The sequence below is a fragment of the Myiozetetes cayanensis genome, unplaced genomic scaffold, assembly GCF_022539395.1.
Source record: "Myiozetetes cayanensis isolate MyiCay16 unplaced genomic scaffold, myiCay2020 scf7, whole genome shotgun sequence".
Classification (NCBI taxonomy): domain Eukaryota; kingdom Metazoa; phylum Chordata; class Aves; order Passeriformes; family Tyrannidae; genus Myiozetetes; species Myiozetetes cayanensis.
In genome coordinates, this window is record NW_026087964.1 from 5294085 (window position 1) to 5311091 (window position 17007).

Genomic DNA, 17007 nt, shown 5'->3' on the forward strand with positions numbered 1-17007 from the left:
TTCGAGAGCAGCAGTAACACTTCTCCACTCTGTGGTTAATTCAGAAGCCTAAACACTCTTTTTCACTCAGCAAAAAGCACAAGCACTTCCTAAAAACTGTTTGATGACAAATTGTACAGAAATATGCTCCACGAGGGTAGGAATATATAAATGAAACCTGAACTGTGAAGGAAGGTGAAAGAAAAGCTAAGGAAGTCACCAATATGGTGAGGGTGAGAACCTCTCCCAGGACAGGTTTCTGCCAGAACTCCAAAGTCACCATTCCAGGCAGGGCTTGCCAGGAGCCTCATGAACCCACCCATGCCAAGTGGTCACAACATCAGTAACATGTCCAGCATCTCTGCTCCCACACAGAGCTGTGGAAGACCATGGCCTTTCTCTCAAGACTGCAGAAAGCTCCTAATGCTTAAGGTTGGGACATGCATAGACAGATATGCATGGATATGCATCTATATGCAAACCTGCATGGATAAGGACTGACAGTACTTGGGAGCACAAGTTAAAAGGACAATGGCCTCATGGATTCCCCCTGGCCTTTGTGAGCCAAGTCTCATCTCTGCATCTATTCCCCTTCCCCCACAGGGTTAGAGGCCAGGTCTTTGCTAAGAAAAGCCATGATTAAACCAAACAGAAAATGTCCCCAGGCAGGCAGTCACTACTTTTCTTCTTATTCCTGCACCTACGCCTTGGCTTGAGCCCCTGAAGCTCAGCAGCCCTGTGTCCTCCCACACCAGGTCCTGCACTCTTATCCATGCAGCCATACCCTGTGACAGAGTGGGAATGCCAAGACCTCAGCAGTCTGTACAGCCAAGGGGCAGCATGCACCCCAAACTCCCAGAGAAACAGGATCATAGAATACATTCAAATATGCCCTTCAGGGGAAAAAAAGAAAAAAAAAGAGAATCCAAGCCTGTAACACTCCAGAAAGCCAAATAAAACATGTTTCAGGCACAAGCATGTACATGGAGATCATCATAACCAGAGCCAAGAGAGGAAGCACAAAGAGCCCACGTGTCACAGCCATGCATACAAGCGAGGCCTCCAGAGCACCAGCATTGCCAGTTTAGCCCTGGACTGCCATGAGGCCTGAACCTAAATTACAGAAAAAAAAGAGCTTCCTTCTTTTCTGTAATACCTACCTTCCAGGCCTCACTGATCTTTTACAAGTGGCTCATGAACACCAGGAATTCATTACAAAGAAGTATTCAGTGTATGGCCCACAATCATACCCCTCTACTTCAGGTAATAATGTTAATTCTGATGCAGGGATAACATAAAGTATTCCAAAGAACAAATGTTCTAGAGTAAAACACCCATTTATTTAATAAGTTTTTCTATCCACCATTTAGACACAATACAGCAACTCCTAGACTTGCATGAAAACAAACATTTCTTGTGTTAAAAATATTACATATTTTATATAAGTAACATTAATTTTTCAATTAAAATGTAAATCTTCCAATAGGGTCACTTACAGGATGTTTGGCTGAAAGTCTGCCAGTCACAGTTCCTGTCTGATTCCATGTAGAGGAAATAAATCCCTGTAATTAAGTAAAGTAAAAAATAAAAAAAAAAGAAAATTATGAAGACACACAGCTAAATTTTATTTAACATAAGCATCAGTAATAAAAACACATTGCAATCAGAACTATAAAACCAAAAGTTCTTTTGAACTTTATAATTTTCCATATATAAAAGTTCTTTAACTGTAAACACTGCAATAATTTCACATCCTTTTAGGATTTTACAAGCTACTTTATATATTTTTACCTTTCTCATGCACGTTCGTAATCCATCCACATAAGTTGATTTCATCTTATGAACCTAAAATACATAAATTTCAAAATAAATGCTTACTTATAAAAATAAGAGAATTTTCAAATTAAAGATCTTACTCTCCAAAAGCATATGAACTGGTTTTTTAGACTTTTTTTTTTTAAAAAGTCAGTTTTATTTTAGTAAATAATGGATTTGTACTCTTTAATAGCTTAACCTATTAGCATAAGTTAGGTAAGTGTTCGGTTATAACATAAAGCCAGGAATTTGCAGATACTAGTAATTGAACTATTGGAATTTATTATTTTACATCTTATGCCCCAGATCAATAAACAACATAAAAAAAGCCACATACAAAACCCCCAAACAAAACAAAAAAGCAAAACCAAACATAAACTCACATTTGTTTTGTCGGGGGTTTTTTAAATTATTGGTGTTAAAGAAAAGCCAACTGAAAACCCACTCAAAACCCAAATGTTAAGTGTGAGAGCAGACTAACTAGGTCATTTTGGATTTTCAGGAGGTTTGTCACCCCAAAATCCCCCATAACTAATTATCTCCTTCACGTAATGCAAAGTATTTATTGAGAACTCAAAAAATAAATGTTTTGCCCTAAGAGTGTGCTTTAGAGCACTAGACAAATTTAACAGTGCAGTTTTCCATTTTTTTATGAATATGTTCTCTTTCTTGCTAATTGTGCTTCAATGCAACTACAAATATGTGAAAAACATCAGCTCACCTGACGGTACTCTAAAATTATCTTAGGCAAAGGATGAAGATCTTGCAATTTATGTAGCTGCAAAATCAAGAATGTAAATTACTGGTATACTTTTCTGTTAAGTTATATTATTAAACAAACCTTACCAGAACGCATTTTGGAGCAAGAAATTTTCTTGACAAGCTGAATGGACAAAATATTGGCTAAAGAATTACATCCTTCAAGCAATCCCACCCTAGGCCCAAGGAAGCCTTCATTCCTTCCTGCCTTCATTAGGAAGGCTGGAGATGACTCCTTCCTATCTCATTTCCCTTTCTGTCCCAGACAGAGACAAAAAGACATGCAGACATAAAAACTTCTCCACAACAACTCTGAAAACACTGGGGTATGATGTGTGTGTGTTACTTACGGTTTTTTGCTTATTTTTTGTGCTGTGCAGCATCAAAGCAAGAGAGAACATAATAAAAGTATAAAAAACTAATACACACACACACACATATTTATCCACACACAATATAACAGGAGAATTTCTCCTGTTCATCCCCTAATAAAAGTTCCAGGAAAACTTCATGAGAAACTGAAACTGTCAAATCCCAAAGCAACAAAATAAAGTATATTTCTGATCACTTTGACTGGAAACGGCAAAAAAATCTGTTAAGAAAAAGAATGAAATTATTAAAATAGAGATTGGATATTCATACATACAACAAAAAATATCTGGAACTACAATAGTCCAGGCTGAGAAACAGATGCAACTGTACTAGAATGTACATTTAAAAGCATAAGGATTTTTTTCTTGCTACGAGGGAAAGCCAACATATTAAGAGTAATTCTGGTATTTATCTACTGCAAGGTTTCAGCCTGCTTTCTCTAAATAAGTCTCAGCAGTTGTTGGAAAGAGAATACTGGACTAGCACTAGTGTTGCTTTGATTACAACAAAAAATCTTTTGTTCCAACAAAAAGATGACATGCGTTCTATTTCACTGGTCCCTCCCATCTCCCAAGGCTCTCTATCATTCTCCAAGATTACATATTTGATCTATGAAATGTCCTTCTTCCTGAGTAGTGTGGGGGTTTTATGGTTATACTGTTGACATTACCTGAGATCATATATGGTAGTTCAGACACTTGGCTGAAAAGTGGAATTTCTTCCTTTAGAAACAAATGTTGCCTTTCTACCTTCCCCAGAAATCTTCAATCTCAAAGAGTTGTGCACTTTGACTCCCATGTAAATTACAGCAATACAATTGTGGCAGCAAATCAGAAACAAGTGCAGCTGCACAGAGGCTTCTTCTGTTCCAAGAAGGAATTCCATTGCTATTATAATCTTAACAAAATAATTTTTTAATGAACTGGACAAGGGGATTGAGTGCACCCTCGATTAGTGTGCAGATGACACCAAACTGGATGGAAGAGTTGATCTGCTGGAGGGCAGGAAGGCTCTGCAGAGGAATCTGGACAGGTTGGATCAATGGGCCAAGGCCAATGGTCTGAGGTTCAACAGGCCAAGTGTTGAGTCCTGCCCTTGGGTCACAACAACCCCCTGCAGTGCATCAGGCTGGGGGCAGAGTGGATGGAAAATTGCCCAGTGGAAAAGGACCTGGGGGTGCTGGTCAACAGCATCTGAACATGAGCCAGTGTGTGTGTCCAGGTGGCCAAGAAGGCCAATAGCATCCTGGTTTGGATCAGCAATAGTGTGGCCAGGGGGACTGGGGCAGTGATTGTTCCCCTGTGCTGGGCACTGGTGAGGCCACACCTTGAATCCTGTGTTTGGTTTTAGTCCCCTCATGACAAGAAAGATATTGAGGTGCTGGAGCATGTCCAGAGAAGGGCAACGGAGCTGGGGAAGAGCCTGGAGCACAAGTCTCATGAGGAGCACCTGAGGGGGTGTTTTGCCTGGAGAAAAGGAGGCTCAGGGAGACCCTTATTGGTCTCCACAAGTCCCTGACAGGAGGTTGTAGCCAGGTGGGAGTCGGGCTCTTCTCCCAAGTAACAAGTGACATGACAAGAGGAAATGGCCTCAAGTTGCACCAGGGGAGGGTTAGATTGGATATTAGCAAAAATTTCTTAACCAAAAGGGTTGTCAAACACCGGAACAGGTTGCCCAGGGAAGTGGTAGAGTTACCATGCCTGGAGGGATTTAAAAGACATGTAGATGTGGCACTGAGGGATGTGGTTTAGCAGTGAGTGTACTTGGCAGTATTTGGTTAATAGTTGGACTCGATGATCTGAAAGGTTGTTTCCAACCTACATAATTCTATGAAAAGAAAGAGGCATCCACATTTGCCTTAAGTTACCAAGAAGTCTGCAATTTGGTCCTGACTTCATTTTTAAACAAATGTTTTCGACAGATTTCTGCACTTGTGTGGGATCATCCATGAACATCTGCATTGCTGAAAATTATCTGCTCCAACACCAACAAAAGAAAGAACTGAAGGAGCTTCATATGCACAATATTTTTTACACTGCATCTAAAGATACATTTGATCTCTTGTACAGGTGTATCAAAGTATCTAAACTGTTTGCTCACTGCTTCTGTAAGAGAAAAAGATTGTATCAGGATCCTGCAGATCTAACTCCAAATGCAATCATTCTTACTGAAGGCAAGCCTCTCCACAGAGGGAACAACACAAACATTAAACCGGGAAAATTCATACACACAAGTAAAACACTGGGCCATACAAAGAAAGTGGTAACTTTCAACTCAAACCACAGGTATCAAGTAATCTCCTACAGAAATTAATGAATGAGTTAAGGTTCCATAAAAAGATGACGACATGGTTTTAGTCCAAATCTCCTGATGGCAAAGAGGAAGTCTGGGCTGCTATTTCCTTTGACAGCAGAATTTACATCAATGCTCTTTTCTTTGACCCGTGGTCTGTGTCACTCAGTCAGTCATTCTGAGCTACCAAAATCTGACCAGTAAGAAAGTTTCTCTCCTTTGAAGAAGATGGTCATACAGGCATTTTGGTATTAAAGTTTTTAACCCTGGTTTATAGCTGAAGGTTAGCTTCAGTAGCTAGTGTGCTTTTCCCCATCATAGAATACATCTTTCTTTTCTGCTATAATTATGCAAAGCATAATTAGAACAATACAAAAATAAATCAAGATCGTTAGGAAAACTTTAGGTAAATCACAATTTCACTGGAATATGACTTAGAAGCTTTGCTAAATCATGCAGCTGGTTTTAAAACTCCCTTCCATCTCACCACAGCTTCTGAGGTGGACACAAGTTGTTGTATTTCAGTTCTCTGAAGTTTCTCACACAGCGTATGCAGCTTTAACTTATCAAATAGTACCTACAGTAAGAAAAACACATAACAAATGTTTCAGTGTTTCAAGTGCTGAAATAGAAAGGATAATTATTTGGTTCTTGAACTTTAGTCTAGAACATGTTTCATAGCAAATAGAGCATACCGTAGCAAAGAGAACTCACACAGAATTGGAAAGACCAGATCTTTATTTCTGAGCTACTGAAACAGTAATGTAATGTATTTACTAAAAACAAATGTCTAATTCAAATACAAATCATCCCACATTGTCAGATTTATGAAAAACTACGTGCTCCTCATGAAGATCAGAAAATAAGATAATTAATATAGAAGAAAAGAATTCAGAAGTTGTAAGGATATATATGCTTTACAGTTCTTCTGTATCAATAACAATTTACAGAATGTGCATAAATAAATACAGTAGTACCAACATTACCTCTCGGAGTTGATAACTGCTGGTCAACAGGAACCGTTCTCCAGCAACTTGATGAGCTTCCTGTTCAAGCTCCTTGAGCCGCAACTATAAATTGGTACATCAGAATTATTCTGTTTACATCATTATTTTCTTCAACATCTGCTAAATCATACGTTACTGAGTATATTAGACTTTTATTTAAAAATGGAGAACTTGATATTATGTAATCATTGCTGGTTGGCTATCAACATTCAATCTATATTTCATCTTTACTCTATATTTCTTCATGACCTGGGAATGGGATTTACATTTGTGGGAAAAGATTTTAGGTTACTGAAGACTGTAGAGATCTGTGAGAAACAGAGCTATGTGAATTATTCTGATAAATTAGTAATCTATGATAATATATCTGGTCAGATTTTATGCCACAAAATGGGATTCTCTTGTAGCTGTTTTTATCAAAGAATATGTAAGTTGTAAAGAGTATATTGTTTACAAAGAGAGACACTGAGAACCACTGAGAGCCACTTCTCAGGAAGATGGCTACTGAAAATCAGGTTCAGAAGAGTCATCATTTCTAGTCTACAACATACAACACAAAAGGATCTCTACATTTTGCAAAGCAATTTCAGTTCTGGGGCAAGGCTAATGAAGCAAGTATCTCTTTTTTACTCATCTAAATAAGAAGTGAGTTATCCTAAAATGTAAATGTCATTAGTTACATTTATAATAATAAAAATACTAAAACCCCAAACTTAGATTAAAAGTGACAAAGGTTCCTTCTCTTTTTAATTAGCTATCCTCAGTAAAAGCACAAAGATGATGCTATACAATTTCAAAAAGAAAAATAAATACAAAAGTTACCCCCAGAATCTCCGATGTTTTTTTCAGTTCTTGTTTGTTCACATATATTTTGTGTGTTTCCATCACTGTAAATACAATTATACATTGAGAACATTTACAATTGACAATTTCAATCTTACATACTTCTTAGAAAGGGAATCTCAAACCCACACAGCTGTCATGTGGCTAAGAAAACATTTCATGTTCTGATGTATTACATTCCACTTAAGCATAGTCGGCAGCTGTGTGAAAATAGTGAAGATTCTTACTTTGAACTGAACTTTCATACCTGCCAGAATTTTGATAAGTGGGAGCTCCAATGTGCAAAATAAGTTCCACAAACCTTGAGCCTGTAAAGCAAGGTATAAACACAATCATCAGAGCCAACTAATTTTGATCTTAAAACATACAGTAGTGTCATTAGGTGAATCCATTTTCCAGTGAGCAGTATTTCACCCTCTGTATATTCCCTTTCTATATGACAACACTGTTTGTGGTATGAAATACTGCTTATTGTAAATTATAATATCTGAATGTTGTATCACTTCTTTCTGTGGGGAATAGTAATACATTTTGAAACAGTAACCATTTTGGGGGGGGGGGGAATACTAATAAAAAAAATAAAAAAAAAAAAATTCCAAACTGTTTTAGAGCAATCATTATAATAGGACACACGGTTATCCCTTTCTATTTATTCTCTTGAACAATTAAGTAACCATTCATAATACATAACTTTGTTTTCATTAGGAAGAAAATAAAGAGATGATATGGTTATGTACAAATTAGTTACAGAGAACAGGAAGTCTGTTTTCTCTCTAACCACTGAGCAGGACTTGTCTAAAAACTCCTCCTGCAGGCTGGATCTCAGTATTTCTGCACCCTTGGTGTTTCCTTGCTGCCCTCCTTCACGGATTGTTTGTCACACTGCTGGGCCACTTGGATATCCAGATTAATAGGGTTCCATCTAAGCCCTACACTTGCTATCATCAACTTCAAAGAAAACCCCTAGGAAGCTATGATTTAACCTTCCACCTGAGCATATCCCTACATATTCTGACACTTTGCCAGGTATGTGATTACAGGCGGAAAACAAACACACAAAAAACTCCCCACTAAAAGACTTTTTCAGATGCATCCTGAACTGCAATAAGGGATAAAAATAGAACAGTTCACTTGGAAGGGACCTACAGTGACCACCCAGTCCCACTGCCTGATCTATTGAAGGCTGACTAAAATTTAAAGCATGTTATTAAGGGCCCTGTCCAAATGCCTCCTAAACACCGACAGGCCTGGGGCATCGACCGCCTCACCAGGAAGCCTGTTCAGTTTGACCAGTGTTTGGTTAACACAGCCTAGAGCAAAAGACACGCTGAGAGGTTTTGTACCCAAGGAATACATAGGAAAAACCAGCTATGTTATGTTGTCCCTCTGTTAACACTTTTTAGTCTGTAACATACAGATTTAAAATACTAAAAGAAAAGTCACAATATTCTGAACCTTTCCTGTTCTCAGAATCTTCATTTAGATATTCACTTAGCTGTTGCAGAGGAAAAGGTTCTTCTAAAGATTGAGATCTATTTCCTCCTTCTAGATAAAAATGGAAAATTCAATGGGCAATTTATTTTACATGTTGACTACCAAAGTAAACCAGTATGGACTGAAGGATTCTATTTAACTAGATTCTAATTTGAATGAGAAATACAGGACTAACTCTCTTTAATTCCTGATAATATCTCCAAAATTATTTCTGAACAACTTCTTTTTATACCTTACCTTTAAGTCATGAATGAGGTCCATCATTACATTATAAAGCTTCTCCAAGTTCACACCTAAGTTTTGATACTGATATAAATAAAAAAAAATAAATCAATAATTTTACTGCTAAAATAAAAGTATTTAGAGTACTAAATTTTTAAAACGTTTTAAATTGTAAAAATAGGGGTTTCTGTTTTTCTGTATCTCTTGTTACATTTTAGAAATGTTCTTAGACCTCTGACAAACCCAATTCATGAACACAGAACTACCAACTATGAACATTCCAGATTTTACCTGTTCCTTCATGTACATTTTGCACAGATCACAGAGAAATAGTATCAAAATGCCTTTGGTATCAGAGTTTTATTACCACTTGTAAAGTGAGGGAAAATTCCTTGCAGTTTTCTTTCTCATGTAAGAACCCCCACTCTTCTGTGCCAGAACTGTTCACTTCCTTCCCTTGTGTTCTAGAGGTGTTCCACACAGAGCCATGCCACCTCCTTCGGATGGCTGAGATACCACTTTGAAATGCATACAGACACTGAGATTATGACTGTTGGCTGCAAGAACATGATCACTAAAAATAAACCTAATTAAACCTATTAAATTTTGTTTAACGGGCTAACACACTAAATTTAAACAACAAAGCACTGCTTTTCACTACTAAATTCCTGTGATCAAGGATGGGCATGTGAAAAATCCCACAGGCTGTATATTTAATGAGGGTTGAAAATTCAAAATTGTGTAATAAATTAACATCCAAACCATTATGTGAAAAAACACTAGCACTGTCCTGTAAAATTCCTGAGCCAAAGCCCATAGAACCTAGGACAGCATTCCAAAAGACTAAAGGTATGCACTTGCCTGTCCATATACTGTTTCCAAAGAATTGCATACTGGTCCATGTTGCAGGCAGAAAATGGGTTACATGGAATTAAGTATGACATGTTATGGTAGTTTTGAGGGGTTTTATGTAAAATGGTGAAATTTGAGTTATTTGTGGGAGACACCTATAACTTGCAAGTTATGTTTCATGTTATACACAGAATTACTCGAGTTTTGGTACAGCTTTTACTGCAGGGACATTTTCCTACCACATACCATAAACCAAAGGGTTTATGCGTATAGTCTTCAGTCATTCAGAACACACTTAAGCCTTGGTTTTATCTTGAAATGACCCTCTGACTCAGGATAACAGCTGATAAAACTAACCAGGTTGTACATAATCTAATGCCTTTCAGTAGGAAGCAGGTCCCAGCAAAGCCCCAGCTGCAGAAGAGTCAAAATGGGGTAGTGAATTCCAGTGACAGCACCTGCAGGTTTTCCTGGTAGGAGCTGTGGCCCTGCAGAGGACCCCCGCTGGAGCAGCCGGTGCCTGAAGGACTGCACCCTGTGGAAAAGTGACCCACCTTGCAGCAGTTTGTAAAGAACTGTTGCCCATAGGATGGGCTCACGCTGGAGAAGTTCATGAAGGATTATCTCCCGTGGGAGGGACTCCACAGGGAGCAGGGGGAGGACTCCTCTCCCTGAGCAGCGGCAGAAATCAACCTGTGATGAACTCACAGTGACACCCCTTCCCCTCTCCCTGCACTGCTGGGGTAGAAGAGATAGAACTTGTGAAGGAAGGAGGGAAGGATGGGGGAAGGTGTTCTTAAGATTTATTTTACTTCTCATTCTCCTGCTCTGATTCTGTTAGTAATAATAATAATGGCCAGTCTTCGCAAGCGAAGATCCAGGGAAGGTCTTTACACCTTCCAGCCTGCGCATTGGATTTTTTAGGTGAGACACAGTGTGCGCGGAACTGAGCTCACCCTTTAACTTACTGGTTCATCTGCCGGGGCCAAGCTTGAGCTTGGGCCGGTGGCAGCGAGTGTCCTTAGGACGTAGGTGGGTTGCCTTTGGGCTAGCCTGAGCCCCACCTGCCCGGGAGTGGCCCTGACCGGGAATCGAACCCGGGTCTCGGCGGTGACAGCGCCGCGCCTTTACCACTAGACCACCAGGGGCTCCTTTTGTTAGTAATAAATTTAATTGAAAACCCCACTTTGAGTCTGGTTTGCCCGTGATGGTGATCAGTAAGCGATCTCTCATGGTCCTTATCTCAGCTCACGAACCCTTTGTTATATTTTCTCTCCTCTGTTCAGTTGCAGAGGGGAGTAAGAGATTGGCTTTAGTGGGTACCTGGTGTCCAGTCAGGGTCAACCCACTGCACAGTCTAGTTCTATGAGTGAGGGCTTCTCTCTACCCCAGACAGACTAATTTAAGCAGGCCCACACTGCACTGAAAGTCATCAACCTGACTCCAAGAAACCTTGTCCATGCCATCCTGATCTGGAACAAACGAGATGTCTGTGAAATACAGACAGTTTGATTGATCCCTTTCTGGAGGTGGAAAAGTGCCCAGTGACAGGCTTCAATTGATACCAAGAACGCTCATCAGCGAATGCAGCAGTGACAGGAACTGTAAGATGTTTAGCACCTGTTCCAGCAAAGGTTTCAGGGAATACGGACCATGATCCCTTTGGCAGAGCATCAAAGACATAGACAAGCAGCACATCTCCTGTGCTACAGGTGTGTGGGTGAGCAGTGAGCTACGGAATAAACCAGCAGTCATTCCAAGGACTATGGTGGGTGGCCAAGACTAGGACAATAGAGAGGGAGCTTCTCTGAAGTGGTGGGGGATGAGACATGATGCATCACTCACCACAGATCCCTCTGGGAGTACAGACACCTGTCAGGAACCTACCAGCAAGGACAGAGCAAGAAGGCTGAAGAGATAAATCTGGCAAAGAGCCAGGATTCACAGGAAGAACTGGGACTCACTGAGCAAACAGAAGAGCCAAAAAGGAAATGTGAGAGTCCAGGTAACAAATTAAGGAATATGGAATTGGGGGGGGGGGAAATAATCACAGGATGTTACAAGGAGGCATTAAACTTGGACTTGAGTGAACAAGTCAGCAAAAAGGCACTGGATGGTTGGGGCAAGGAAACAAACTAGACCTGAAGCGGGAAAGGAAGGAAATATGATTTCAATATTTAACTCAGAGCTGGGAATCAAGTTAAGAAATGATAACTAAGAACAGATGTGATATCTGAAGAACAAAAGACTGAGTCAAGCTAAGGAAAGAGACAAGACTAAGGATGCTGACTCACAGGAGGGCCATGACATACAGAAATAAACAACAAGTTTACAGTTTCTGCCTGTTTGCCTGTCCAGTCCCTACACTAATAGCTTAATTCATGAAGTAGCTTCTGAAGAACTGCAGTTTACAGCCAGTGTTTCAAAGCAAACTGGCTCTGGTTTTCTGGGAAATGTCTGCACTAACAGGTACGTGCCAATACAACAACCCCTGTCCATGCTCTGAGCCCACTGGACATCTGTGGACTTGAATCCCAGAAGTCCTATAATCATGTTGTAATACTCAGTCTGGACAACCGAGGCCTCAGAAAAGTGAATGGTTTCCAAAAAAAAAAAATCATTTAGGTTGTTGCACATCATTTTATCATTCAAACAACCTCTGAAGGCCAGTGTGTCCAGAGTAGATCACCATGGCAGTAAACACGTTTCAATAGGAATATAGGAAGATATTCGACAGGATATAGGAAGAAATTTCTCTAGAGTTGAGGATAACATCTCAAAAAGTTCATCACACATTCTCTCATAATGATAGAATAAAAATTCAGATCTTTTCATTCACATGCTTGGAAGTTCACATTTGACTCCTACTGTTCCTCAGCAGCTGTGAAGTTTAGCAAAATTTTAATAATCAACTAAATACAGCCTACAGGTTCACAGGAACTGGAAAAGGCAGCATTAGACATTTTGGAAAGGAGAGCTGGAAATCATTTTGCAGGGAGGTGGAAAGAAAAAAGATTATACATTAATATTGTTACTGAACTTTACAGTTTTGAAAGAAAATTTCACAGCTGTCCCTGGAGAATGAGATCCCATTGTGGTAGAATGCAGTGGAACCTTCCCTTCTCCCCTTTCTTTAGATTTCCAACAAGGACTATTAATAGAATAATTTTCTCCCATTAGAAGAGCATTATCTATCTTTTCATGCAACATTTTGTAGGCAAAAGCAATTCTTTTATCATTTCCTTCCCCTTTCAACCCAACCACAAACAACTGAAAACAAACTACTTACAGATGCATTTCTCAAAGTGCCTGTATCTGTATTTTCTGCTCCCTTTGAGAAAGGTTTTTCAAAGTACTTCTGTATTAAAGATTCAAAGGAAGGAACTGTGTCACTGGGGTTTATCAGCCATGCAGCAATCCTTGGATCCAACACAACACTATCAGCAACTACAAGAATAAATTATTTCTGACAATCAAAATACTTAAATTACCCCCCACACTAAAAAATACCTCTAAAGTTTTGCCCATCTTTCCTGCACCCACACTTCATAAAAGAACAAGTATTTACTCTACAGATATGTTAAACATTGAATTTGCAGCTGTAACAAATAGTCAATATCATGACTACACAGGAGTAAGTTCAGTATTAAATATTTTTGAAGAGGGTTATTTTGTGAGGTTGGAGTGTGGTTTTTTCATTGGTTGATTTTTTCAAGTTTTAAAATACAATAAGCCTTTGGTTCTTTAGATTTACTGTTAAAGCTTCTCTTTCTTATCACTGGAAAACTTCAAGTTGAAGTTTTTCTTACAAGTGTCTCCCACCGCTACACTTCTGTTGCTGTTAACTTGAGCCACAAAATTGCCAGTGGGGATCAGGGAGAGATTTACCTCCTAGTAATCAGACTGAGATTGCTAATATACATATGAATTCACACATGGGTGCACAACACACTGGTTCCAAAAACCAGGCCCTTTTGTCCTATAGGATCATAAGTGCTTACACTGCACTTTCGCTCATGTTCACATAGGTGGATAGGATGGAGCAAACCCAGTGCTGCTTCAGTTCCTTCTGAAATACAATCTCAACACGTGTACTGCAGTACTACAAAGACTGGGGAAAACTATTAACTAGAATGCTTTGTGACATATTCAAAGATAAACCTATGTACCCTCTTCAGTAACCCCTAAGTTCAAATGATGAGCCACAGGTACATTTATAGAGAACGCCATGCTACACAACCTTACAGACTCGGTTACCTGAAAACAAACTTTAATGTCTATAATGCAAGTTACAGCTGCAGGACTACTCTAAAGAGAATTTTAAGAGATTTTGTTTGTTTTGTTGGAGGGTTTTTGTTTGGGTTTTTTTTCATAGCAGAAAAAACGTGTGAGAAACTATCAATTTCTGAAGTTTAAAAACCTAGGCGAGAATTCTTTTGGTTACTGGAAACTTCAGATTCAAATCCCATGCATCAGATAGCACCTAACTGTGTACAGGTTATAAAACTATCGTGACATTTCTTCCCTCCTTTCCCGTTCCCAGTGCTATTTTAAGTAGATCTTACCACCAGATTTTAAACCATCATCAGTTTACTGTGATTTAATGATGAAACTTTGCAGATGCTGAACACAAGCTGACGAAACTCCATAGAGGGAGCCCTTCCTGAAAGGTCACATTTACTTTTGTAACTCACTTAGCAGGAATCTGATACATGGAACTAAAAGACATTATACTGACATCTTATGCCTTCTGTTTGTAGTTGCTTTTAAATCCAACCCATTCAAATAATTCCTAAGTCGGACAATTGTGAGCATCTCTGGGATTTATTTTAGCCTTTCCTTTGAGCAGAGAAAGCTTTTTCCTAGGGAATATGAAACATGAAGTAGTTTGACCCTTTCAGCTATAGTCAGGACTGTGTCAAGAGCTTTTGTTTCCACTGGAAGCTATCCTTAAATTACTCAATAATTTGATTCCTAATCTAAGAAGAAATACATCATCTTCACATGCCAAGCCTCTGGACACCTCTCCAAGAGGGATGTTCTTCTCCATGGTACTAAACTGTTTTTCAATACATTATTTAACTACCAATGTAGTTATTTCTACATCCAGGGATTTTAACGGAGACGTCAAAATCACCAAGATTACAGGATGAGAACGTAGATTCAGTACTTACCTTGTTTCCAGCTGATTTCATTACCATAAACTTGAAGTAGAGTCCTCAGGAAATCTTTTGCATTGAAGCAAATTACTGGAATTTTGCACTGTAGCATTTGAAACAACACTTGCCTGCACGGAAGCAGTTCATTAACACACACTATATTGCTACTACATTCAGTGAATCTATACCCTGAATTCATTTAATTAGCACCTAATACTCAACAGTTAACCCAAGACATTTCCCTATTCCTGTAAGAACAGAACATTGCATTTTGAATATTAAATTCTCAATTTAATAATACCTGAGGCTTCATTCTATAAGAAATTAAACATCCTAGCAGATATGCCTTATCATGCATTCATAAAGGAAATAAATCCTTGTTTGACTCTCAAAGTTAAATGCAACCTTAATCTAAAGCAGCAACTGGTATCCTGTAATACTTCAATATATCCAAATAAGATCACAGAGTTCAAGTTACTGTAGCATTGTAAAATACTGATTTTAAAAGTTACTAGGCAATCTAAATTACCATAACTGCCTTGTGTTAGTACACTACTTAAACTTAGGATGTTTCATCTCTGTCATTTATTTTCATTCCTTTTCAAAATGTCTATAATTCCCTCATTCATGCTACTTTAAATAGATTTTACCAACTATATATATATCAGTATGTAGATTTAATAATTATATGTGTCTTATATTTCAATAAGTTCTTTTTTGGTCAATGTAGAAAAACAGTATTTTTTAATAGAACATTTTTGATGGTATGAAACCACAATACCAAGGGTTTGGACATAGAAATCACACAGATCCTAAGGTATTATTGTATGCAGTATAGATCCATTACTAAACAACTGCACCATTCTTACAAGAAAGAATTACCTGTAAGATTCATCTAATACCCTTATTCAACTTATTATTTTTACTGTAATATGTACCTGTTTTATTGATCTGTTATTCTCAATTCACAACAACCTATATTCAAGCTGACAACGTTAAATTAGTTGTCATGTAACTCCAATATTACAGCTGGAGAAGCACAGGTAAGCAAAGTGCCTTGTTTCAAGTCCCAGTGGAACAGTGGCAGAAATTCAACTAACAATCAAATCCAACATCTTGAAAAGGAAAGCTTTGTAATTTAATAACCCCAATTCAGCAGTTTACAATTAGGCAGTTAATACCGAAAGTCATAAAATAGTCTGATGAATTTTTAACATGCAACTATTACATCTAAGAATCAGATTCAGTTCTCATTTCTCCCTTTATGGGATACAATTTCCAAGTTAATAGGAATAAAAATGGATTTTGGTTATAATAACTGGAAGTTTAAAACATAACCCAACTTTTTATTGAAATTTAGTCCAAGTATTAAAGAGACACATGAAGCATTTATTTTAAAAATTATACTGCATTATTACTGAATATTAGTAAAACTTCATTTGGGATCTCAAAAGCCATTTAAAAAACCTGTTCTAAAAAGATGAAAAAATATTAGCAAAGCTCAAAATGGGTGCTTACTGTAATAATGCTCATCAAAAAGGTATTAGATAAGAAATGCAGTTGAGGAAATGGAAGATAAAATAAAAGATAAACCTGAAAGAAACACATTCTTTTGGTGCCATAAAATATTTCCAAGGCAAATGTAACCAGCTCAGAATACCCACCTAGTTCTGCAGTCAGTCTGCAGTGAGTGATATGCTGAGGCCAAAGGAACAGTTTACTCTTACTTGGTTTATATTAGCCCAGACCTGACACAGAACTAATACAGCCAATATGAAATTCAATGAGCTTGGCATGTTAGGAGATTAAGCCTGTGCTATGTAACCAACATCACTGCTGCTAAAAGTACATGTAAAGCAAAACAGTATTTTTTCCTACACACTCTCACCAAGAAAATTTCATGTGAGCCTGTTCTTGTCCCCAGAGAGACGGTCGTTCAGTTTTTAAATAAATTAATTTATCATTTTCCTTAGCAGCATTCCAAGCACAGCCAGTTGAAGAGTTGCTGGGAGGATTCTTCACTAGCACAACAACTCCTTTTACTGAAGAGGTTGAGACCTGTTAAGTGTAATTACAATAGTGTTTCCTCTGACAGATCTTGTGCAATCCTATAAAGAAAAGTTCCCAAATATTTTATAAAATGAAAGCTATTATGTACACTGCAGTTATTGCATACACCATTGACATCAGTAGAGGAGCAGGCAAGTGTTTCA

At 38.3% G+C, this 17007-nt stretch overlaps 1 protein-coding gene across 1 annotated transcript in view; it reads right to left on the reverse strand.

The window, feature by feature from the left end:
* The window catches only part of POLN (DNA polymerase nu), a 94038-nt gene that overhangs the window by 69835 nt on the left and 7196 nt on the right, over window positions 1-17007 (reverse strand). Inside the window, exons 4-14 of the mRNA XM_050337829.1 lie at window positions 16683-16852; window positions 14810-14922; window positions 12925-13082; window positions 8799-8867; window positions 7315-7375; window positions 7047-7111; window positions 6204-6287; window positions 5705-5794; window positions 2516-2572; window positions 1771-1824; window positions 1476-1541 (exon numbers count right to left, since the gene is read on the reverse strand). Of these exons, the coding sequence (XP_050193786.1) occupies window positions 1476-1541; window positions 1771-1824; window positions 2516-2572; window positions 5705-5794; window positions 6204-6287; window positions 7047-7111; window positions 7315-7375; window positions 8799-8867; window positions 12925-13082; window positions 14810-14922; window positions 16683-16852 (987 nt within the window). The remainder of the gene's footprint in view (window positions 1-1475; window positions 1542-1770; window positions 1825-2515; window positions 2573-5704; window positions 5795-6203; window positions 6288-7046; window positions 7112-7314; window positions 7376-8798; window positions 8868-12924; window positions 13083-14809; window positions 14923-16682; window positions 16853-17007) is intronic.